The 9353-nt window shown below is 50.0% G+C and overlaps 1 protein-coding gene across 1 annotated transcript; it reads left to right on the top strand.

The window, feature by feature from the left end:
* Positions 1–1210: 1210 nt before the first annotated feature.
* Positions 1211–8813, top strand: LOC117962971 (lysosomal amino acid transporter 1 homolog). Its single transcript, XM_059018713.1, has 8 exons — positions 1211–1708; positions 2684–2904; positions 3928–4057; positions 4190–4280; positions 5284–5438; positions 5591–5683; positions 7397–7582; positions 7930–8813. The coding sequence occupies exons 2-8, from the start codon at positions 2714–2716 to the stop codon at positions 8089–8091; spliced, it is 1008 nt and encodes a 335-aa protein (XP_058874696.1). The 5' UTR covers positions 1211–1708; positions 2684–2713; the 3' UTR covers positions 8092–8813.
* The last annotated feature ends 540 nt before the right edge of the window (positions 8814–9353 follow it).

Below are 9353 nucleotides of genomic sequence, written 5' to 3'. Positions count from 1 at the left end.
TGATCTGTCTTGAGGGGTGTTTGTGCTGCACTGTGGGTCACTGATCTGTCATGTGGGGTGTTTGTGCTGCACTGTGGGTCACTGATCTGTCATGTGGGGTGTTTGTGCTGCACTGTGGGTCACTGATCTGTCATGAGGGGTATTTGTGCTGCACTGTGGGTCACTGATCTGTCATGTGGGGTGTTTGTGCTGCACTGTGGGTCACTGATCTGTCATGAGGGGTGTTTGTGCTGCACTGTGGGTCACTGATCCGTCATGTGGGGTGTTTGTGTTTCACTGATCTGTCATGAGGGGTGTTTGTGTTTCACTGATCTGTCATGTGGGGTGTTTGTGCTGCACTGTGGGTCACTGATCTGTCATGAGGGGTGTTTGTGCTGCACTTTGGGTCACTGATCTGTCATGTGGGGTGTTTGTGCTGCACTGTGGGTCACTGATCTGTCATGTGGGGTGTTTGTGCCTCACTGTGTTTCACTGATCTGTCATGTGGGGTGTTTGTGCCACACAGGGTCACTGTATTTTGGATCATGTTTGCTCCATATCATCCAGGCTCAACAAGCGCAGGCTCCGCTGGTAATCCTGAGAGAGAGGAAGACGGAGCCACAACTACACGCGGCTCTGCATTTCAGAGTTGTGTGTGTGTATCTGTGTGCCTGTGTGGGTGTATGTGTGTGTCTGCGAGTGTGTTTCTGTGTGTGTGTCTATGTTTCTGTGTGCTCTGTGTGTGTGTATCTGTGTGTGCATGTTTCTGTGTGTGTAGCAGTGTGTGTGTGTGTGTGTAGCAGTGTCTTGTCAAGTAGAAAGCCTTCAAAGGGAGCCTATGTTTTGTAACAGTGTGGCAGAAGTTGCCAAAATCTTGAAAAGAAAAAAAAAACATTATAAAATAGATTAATAGAAAGTAAAGTTAACATTGTCTAATTGTGCACGCAGTGAGTGAAGGGGCATGCGCAGCTCCACAGTCCTCATTGTGCACGCAGTGAGAGAAGGGGCATGCGCAGCTCCACAGTCCTCATTGTGCACGCAGTGAGAGAAGGGGCATGCGCAGCTCCACAGTCCTCATTGTGCACGCAGTGAGTGAAGGGGCATGCGCAGCTCCACAGTCCTCATTGTGCACGCAGTGAGAGAAGGGGCATGCGCAGCTCCACAGTCCTCATTGTGCACACAGTGAGAGAAGGGGCATGCGCAGCTCCACAGTCCTCATTGTGCACACAGTGAGAGAAGGGGCATGCGCAGCTCCACAGTCCTCATTGTGCACGCAGTGAGTGAAGGGGCATGCGCAGCTCCACAGTCCTCATTGTGCACGCAGTGAGTGAAGGGGCATGCGCAGCTCCACAGTCCTCACAGGTTATGTAATTGAAGAGTTTTGAAAGCGGTTCTCTATAGCAGTTTGTGCAGACTCGGCACTGACACTCCCGCAGAATAACACAATGCCGCGTCAGCGAGCAGCTAGGTCAGCTGATTCGTGTGTCACCTGATTGCGGGACTCGTGAAAAACAACTTCCTTAAACACAAGGAGCAGCTGGGATTGAGCGCCGAGAGATCAGCCGAGCGCGCCGGGGAGACTGCTACACCGTGGACAGAGCGCCCGAACCCCGCTGCACGGTGACTCGCTGAGCGGGGAGAGGCGATTTATTGCCCGGAGTGTTTATCTGTGCAACTCCGCGAGTCACAGAGGATCACGGAATCGAAACAGAAGCATTGTCTGAAATCGGTGAGTCCAGTCGTTCAATCAAAAGCGAAAACTAATCTACAGTGACTATTGTTAGCACAGCATGTTTGTATCGCGATTAAGAACACATTCAAAATGAAAAATCGCTCGTTTGGGAGTCATGATTAGCTAAGGAGACAAGAACAGGATTTGCTCTTTATAACACACAGGGACTGGTTTTGCCCGGTAATGCATTTGAATGATTTCATCGACATTCCTATAGTAGCATATGCTACTCTATGCTACTATAGGAGTGTCGATTAAAACGTACAGGGCAGAGCCAATAGCGACATAAACACGGCGTCACGGCACGCAACAAACACGAATTCTGTGCGCGTGGTGCCCGCATTTCTCTTCAGTATAATATACCCTGGCCCTGCAATAGCACCCCTAGAGCCCGACTGCGGGATTGCGCCGTCATCGGGTCTCTGAATTGTGGGTAACGCTTTCTGTTGTCCGGCATAAATTTATATTAAATAGATATGCAACTGCATATTAAATTAATATATAATAAATATGCAATAGCTGTTTTTTTTCTAAATGTTAAGCACATGTCGATTGAAAATGTAATTGCAGATCCCGTCCATTTCTATTACGTTTTGTTAGCCTTGCAGATCTGTAATAATGTCCCATTGTTTACATGTTTCTAATTGAAAATACAGTTCATCTGACCTAAATGTCAATGGAAAGTAACAAGGAATAATTGAACATAAATTCAGTATCAATTACATATCTATTAAATATTAATTCAACATTAATTTAATATGTAATTGCATGTCTATTAAATAATAATTTAACATGCAATCACATATCTATTAAATAGTAATTTAACATGCAATTGCACATGTATTTGATATTAATTGATGCCCCTAATAGAAAGCGTTGTTGAATTGTGAAAGTCGCTTCCCTCCTCTTCAGAGCAGCGGGTTGGCTCAGCAGTGTGGCTCTCACTTCCTGTGTCGCTTTGTCCTGTTTCAGCCGCGGCCGTGACCCCTGTGTGACCCCGCGATGGACACCAGTGGTCTGACTCGTGGTGCTTTGGGCTCCGGACCCTTGGACGGGAACTTCTCGTCTCTCTGCCCCAACGGGTCTGTGTGGGTGTGGAAGGGGCTGCGGGAGTGTGCTGAGGACAGCCGGGACATGGCCAGCGTCGTCCTGGGGCTGCTGTCCATCGTGTGCTTCATGGTGTCGTCACTGCCGTGGGTATAGCAGCCGCACGCACACTGACGCACGCACACTGACGCACTGACACATGCACACACACTGACACTGACGCACTGACACACTGACACACACACTGACGCACTGACACACACACTGACGCACTGACACACACACTGACACTGACACACGCACACTGACACACGCACACACTGACACACGCACACACTGAAGCACGCACACACTGACGCACACACACACACTGACACGCATGCACGCACACTGACGCACGCACACACTGAGGAGAGCGCAGCAGGGCTCGACTGCTCTGCTCGGGGGGGGGTGATGAATTTGGAACTTCGGAACTCAGGCAGGAACATTCTGTTCATTCTGAGAGAGTAAGAGCGGGAGTGTGTGTGAAAGAGTGTGTGTCACTGTGATTGTTTTTGAGAGTGTGTGTCACTGATTGTGTGTGAGAGAGTGTGTGTCACTGTGATTGTGTTTGAGAGTGTGTCACTGTGATTGTGTTTGAGAGTGTGTGTCACTGTGATTGTGTGTGAGAGAGTGTGTGTGTCACTGTGATTGTGTTTGAGAGTGTGTCACTGTGATTGTGTGTGAGAGAGTGTCACTGATTGTGTGTGAGAGAGTGTGTGTCACTGATTGTGTGTGTGAGAGTGTGTCACTGATTGTGTGTGTGTGTCACTGTGATTGTGTGTGAGAGTGTGTCACTGTGATTGTGTGTGTGAGAGTGTGTCACTGATTGTGTGTGAGAGAGTGTGTGTCACTGTGATTGTGTGTGAGAGTGTGTGTCACTGTGATTGTGTGTGAGAGTGTGTGTCACTGTGATTGTGTGAGAGTGTGTGTCACTGTGATTGTGTGTGAGAGTGTGTCACTGTGATTGTGTGTGAGAGTGTGTCACTGTGATTGTGTGAGAGTGTGTGTCACTGTGATTGTGTGTGTGTGTGTGTGTGTGTGTGTGTGTGTGAGATAGTGTGTCACAAGGACATGCTCTCACACACACTGAGACACGCACACTGTTGATCTGTCTCTCTCTCTCTCAGGCAGTACTACAGGTCCTATAAGTCTGGCAACATGGACCAGGCCTTGTCAATATGGTTCCTATTGGGTTGGCTGGGAGGAGATTCCTGCAATCTGATTGGCTCCTTCCTGGCTGACCAGCTTCCTCTGCAGGTAAGTCAATCTGTTCTGGGGTGCCTATTTTGTGTTCCCAGTCGTGCAGTGTGCAGTGTGCAGTGTGCAGTGCGCAGTGTATCGAGTGTCTCGTCTAGCCTGTGTCTCTCGGTGCTCGCTGTCTCCTCACAGAGCTACACTGCAGTGTACTACATCCTGGCAGACCTGCTGATGCTGGGGCTCTACCTGTACTACAAGATGAAGAACAGGAACACAGAGTGGCGTGAGTCCGCTTCCCCTGCGCTGCTGTGTGTGTGTGTGTGTCTGTCTGTGTCTGTCTGTGTCAGTGTGCGTGTGTGTGTGTCTGTGTCAGTGTGAGTGTGTCAGTGTCTCTATATTATCAGCCTGTCTCTCCTCCAGGTAGTGGAGTGTTGAACGCAGTATGTGTGTGTGTGTCTGTGTCTCAGTGTGTCAGTGTCTCTCTGTATTATCAGCCTGTCTCTCCTCCAGGTAGTGGAGTGTTGAACGCAGTGTGTGTGCGTCTCAGTGTGTGTGTGTTTGTGTGTCTCAGTGTCAGTGTCTCGGTGTCAGTGTCTCAGTGTGTCAGTGTCTCTCTGTATTATCAGCCTGTCTCTCCTCCAGGTAGTGGAGTGTTGAATGCAGTGTGTGTGTGTGTGTGTGTGTGTGTGTGTGTGTGTGTGTGTGTGTCTCAGTGTCAGTGTCTCGGTGTCAGTGTCTCAGTGTGTCAGTGTCTCTCTGTATTATCAGCCTGTCTCTCCTCCAGGTAGTGGAGTGTTGAATGCAGTGTGTGTGTGTGTGTTTCGGTGTCTCAGTGTGTCAGTGTCTCTCCTCCAGGTAGTGGAGTGTTGAACGCAGTGTGTGTGCGTCTCAGTGTGTGTGTGTTTGTGTGTCTCAGTGTCAGTGTCTCAGTGTGTCAGTGTCTCTCTGTATCATCAGCCTGTCTCTCCTCCAGGTAGTGGAGTGTTGAATGCAGTGTGTGTGTGTGTGTGTGTGTGTGTGTCTCAGTGTCAGTGTCTCGGTGTCAGTGTCTCAGTGTGTCAGTGTCTCTCTGTATTATCAGCCTGTCTCTCCTCCAGGTAGTGGAGTGTTGAATGCAGTGTGTGTGTGTGTGTGTGTGTGTCTCAGTGTCAGTGTCTCGGTGTCAGTGTCTCAGTGTGTCAGTGTCTCTCTGTATTATCAGCCTGTCTCTCCTCCAGGTAGTGGAGTGTTGAATGCAGTGTGTGTGTGTGTTTCGGTGTCTCAGTGTGTCAGTGTCTCTCCTCCAGGTAGTGGAGTGTTGAACACAGTGGGCGTGTTCTCTCTTCTGGGAGTCTCAGCCTCCCTGTCACTCTTCAAGGGGGCGGGGCTGCACAGTGACACACCCCCAGGGTTCAGAGGTCGTGTGCTGCTGTCCCTCACTGCGGACGAGAACGGCGCGGAGGTGAGTGACTCCGGGGATCATGGGAAATCCTGGCCAGGCCCGATTACTCCCATTGACACGAGTGTTTGGATGGCGCGGTGTGGATGGCGCGGTGTGGATGGCGCGGTGTGAGGTGCTGGCTCTGTTTTCTCACCCCCTCTCTGTCTCTCCAGTCGTTCACCAGCTTGGAGATCGTGGGCTTCGCGATCGGCTCCGTCTCCTCAGTGCTGTACCTGTGCTCCCGCGGGCCGCAGATCTACACCAATGTGAGTCTGTGTGTGAGTGAGTCTGTCTGTCTGTGTGAGTCTGTGTGTGTGTGTGTGTGTGTGTGTGTGTGTGTCTCCATGGTGTGAGTCTGTGTGTGTGTGTGAGTCTCCATGGTGTGAGTCTGTGTGTGTGTGTGAGTCTCCATGGTGTGAGTCTGTGTGTGTGTGTGAGTCTGTGTGTGTGTGAGTCTCCATGGTGAGTCTCCATGGTGTGAGTCTGTGTGTGTGTGTGAGTCTCCATGGTGTGAGTCTGTGTGTGTGTGTGAGTCTGTGTGTGTGTGAGTCTCCATGGTGAGTCTCCATGGTGTGAGTCTGTGTGCGTGTGTGTGAGTCTCCATGGTGTGAGTCTGTGTGTGTGTGAGTCTCCATGGTGAGTCTCCATGGTGTGAGTCTGTGTGCGTGTGTGTGAGTCTCCATGGTGTGAGTCTGTGTGTGTGTGAGTCTCCATGGTGTGAGTCTGTGTGTGTGTGTCTCCATGGTGTGAGTCTGTGTGTGTGAGTCTCCATGGTGTGAGTCTGTGTGTGTGTGTCTCCGTGGTGAGTCTGTGTGTGTGTGTGAGTCTCCATGGTGTGAGTCTGTGTGTGTGTGTGAGTCTGTGTGTGTGTGAGTCTCCATGGTGAGTCTCCATGGTGTGAGTCTGTGTGTGTGTGTCTCCATGGTGTGAGTCTGTGTGTGTGAGTCTCCGTGGTGTGAGTCTGTGTGTGTGTGTCTCCATGGTGTGAGTCTGTGTGTGTGAGTCTCCGTGGTGTGAGTCTGTGTGTGTGTGTCTCCGTGGTGAGTCTGTGTGTGTGTGTGAGTCTCCATGGTGTGAGTCTGTGTGTGTGAGTCTCCATGGTGTGAGTCTGTGTGTGTGTGAGTCTCCATGGTGTGAGTCTGTGTGTGTGTGAGTCTCTATGGTGTGAGTCTGTGTGTGTGAGTCTCCATGGTGTGAGTCTGTGTGTGTGTGTGTGAGTCTCCTTGGTGTGAGTCTGTGTGTGTGAGTCTCCATGGTGTGAGTCTGTGTGTGTGAGTCTCCGTGGTGTGAGTCTGTGTGTGTGTGTCTCCGTGGTGAGTCTGTGTGTGTGTGTGAGTCTCCATGGTGTGAGTCTGTGTGTGTGAGTCTCCATGGTGTGAGTCTGTGTGTGTGTGAGTCTCCATGGTGTGAGTCTGTGTGTGTGTGAGTCTCTATGGTGTGAGTCTGTGTGTGTGAGTCTCCATGGTGTGAGTCTGTGTGTGTGTGTGTGAGTCTCCATGGTGTGAGTCTGTGTGTGTGAGTCTCCATGGTGTGAGTCTGTGTGTGTGAGTCTCCATGGTGTGAGTCTGTGTGTGTGTGTCTCCGTGGTGTGTCTGTGTGTGAGTCTCCGTGGTGTGAGTCTGTGTGTGTGTGAGTCTGTCTGTGTGTGTGTCTGTGTGCGTGTGTGTGAGTCTCCTTGGTGTGAGTCTGTGTGTGTGAGTCTCCATGGTGTGAGTCTGTGTGTGTGAGTCTCCATGGTGAGTCTGTGTGTGTGTGTGAGTCTCCATGGTGTGAGTCTGTGTGTGTGTGTCTCCGTGGTGTGTCTGTGTGTGTGTGAGTCTCCGTGGTGTGAGTCTGTGTGTGTGAGAGAGAGAGACTCTGTGTGTGTGCGTGTGGATCTCATTTGGATCTCAGTGTATCTCGTGTGGATCTCAGTGGATGGATCTGGTTTATGACATTTTCCAATTTCTAAATGTAACCCCGCCCCCCCCCATCCTCAGTTTAAGAGGAAGTCGACTGCAGGCGTGTCCTGCTTCCTGTTTGCGCTGGTGATTCTGGGAAACATGACATACGGACTGAGCGTGCTCCTGAAGAACCCGGACCGTGGCCAGGCCGAGGGGAACTACGTGCTGCACCACCTGCCCTGGCTGATCGGGAGCCTGGGGACCCTGAGTCTGGACATCATCGTATCCTTTAAACTGGAGAGGGGAGGGGAGGGGAGGGGAGGGGAGGGAGGGACTGCAGCCTCACCCTGCCTGGGACCCTGAGTCTGGACATCATCGTATCCTTTACACTGGAGAGGGGAGAGGGGAGAGGAGGAGGGGGAGGAGAGGGAGAGGGAGAGGGAGAGGGAGAGGGAGAGGGGAGGGAGGGACTGCAGCCTCACCCTGCCTGGGACCCTGAGTCTGGACACTGTTCTGCACAGCTAAGGATAATGTCATGTTAACATCCACTTTGTGGTTTTCCACATACTAGATGAAAAACTGACAACAGTTGAAAGACTTTGTTTCCTTGACAGAAGCCCCTCCCTCAGATCGCCCTGCAGTTCATGCTGTATCAAAACCCGCCCCCCGAAGAGAAGAGCGAGGAGCGCGCCGCCCTGCTGGACAAGGAGAGTAACGGCAGCGTGTACGGCTCACAGGATCCTGCCTCGGGGGGGGGGGGGGGTTTGTGTGATTGCTGTGTGTGTGGCTAGGGTTAGGGTTTGAAAAGGAAACTCTTTTAAAGGCTCATTCTGGAACGAGGGTTTCAATCCCCTCACAATCAGGCTGCTGTCTTTATCCCCCCCGAACTCTGATTTTAATCATCTTCTCAAATCTCTTTCTAGTGCAGCAGCAGACTGGGTTGTAACTGCAGTTCCTGTAAGTGGGATACTTGCATTGCACACAGTGCCACCTGCTGGACACACATTTTATTGCACCTGTTTAACTGTTCAGAACTCTGGTCATTCCAAAGTTGTGCACACACAGCAGATAGGTAAAGGGAATTTGAATGGTGCTATCTAATCAATATGGTCTGGGTGTTGAGCGCTGCTCTTCCATTGTGTTGATGTTCATACCTCAGTCAGGTGCTGCATTCTTCAGCACACTTTATATAATAATCTTTATACTGTAATGCTTTCTTTTTGCAGCAGGGGGCGCTATAGATGTTGTTTCCATACATGCAGGCTGTTTGAAATGTCCTGGCCCGTTGCAGGGTACACAGTGCCATCACTGTATAGAAATGCGTATTGTGGAAGTACTGTATATTAGGGCACGTCAATCACAAGAGCCCCCTGCTGGGGAAAGTGCAGCAGTGCATGTGTGAGGTCATTTCTTATCTATTACTAAGTACTGTAAATGTTTACAATGAAACCTGAGCATTTTATATATCGGATGACATATCGTACAATAAAAACAAGAAGTTTAGAAACTGAAAGGTGGTGGTAGCGTGTTTTTTTTTTAAAAACCAGGAATGTATTAACATGATGCCAACAGCTCTGATTGTTAACCTGCAAGAGGCGTTTACACTAGAAGGCCGCTAGAGGTCATCTTACTCTGTTAACTAAAACAACAGCAGTGTTGTTCCAATTCTGGCCACCAGAGGTCACTCTCACTTCACCAGTCTCGGTAGAGTTAAGGTATAAAAAAAGTTTCCAAACGAGAGGAGGCCCCATTCAGCCCATCTTGCTCATTTGGTTGTAGTAGCTTATTGATCCCAGAATCTCATCAAGCAGCTTCTTGAAGGATCCCAGTGTGTCAGCTTCAACAACATTACTGGGAAGTTGGTTCCAGACCCTCACAATTCTGTGTAAAAAAAGTGTCTCCTATTTTCTGTTCTGCCCTTTTATCTAATCTACATTTGTGACCCCTGGTCCTTGTTTCTTTTTTCAGGTTGAAAAAGTCCCCTGGGTCGACATTGTCTATACCTTTTAGGATTTTGAATGTTTGAATCAGATCGCCGCGTCGTCTTCTTTGT

The sequence above is a fragment of the Acipenser ruthenus genome, unplaced genomic scaffold (assembly GCF_902713425.1).
Source record: "Acipenser ruthenus unplaced genomic scaffold, fAciRut3.2 maternal haplotype, whole genome shotgun sequence".
In the NCBI taxonomy this organism is placed as follows: domain Eukaryota; kingdom Metazoa; phylum Chordata; class Actinopteri; order Acipenseriformes; family Acipenseridae; genus Acipenser; species Acipenser ruthenus.
The sequence above is the reverse complement of the archived record's forward strand: the minus strand, read 5'-3'. Positions and strand labels throughout refer to the sequence as shown.

What these genes read in the sequence shown, in the direction of transcription:
- LOC117962971 (XM_059018713.1), top strand. Translation starts at nt 2,714, where the DNA reads ATGGACACCAGTGGTCTGACTCGTGGTGCTTTGGGCTCCGGACCCTTG. An exon ending in TTCATGGTGTCGTCACTGCC is followed by an intron (nt 2,905 to 3,927) that starts GTGGGTATAGCA and finishes TCTCTCTCTCAG; the next exon opens with GCAGTACTACAGGTCCTATA. An exon ending in GGCCGCAGATCTACACCAAT is followed by an intron (nt 5,684 to 7,396) that starts GTGAGTCTGTGT and finishes CCCCATCCTCAG; the next exon opens with TTTAAGAGGAAGTCGACTGC.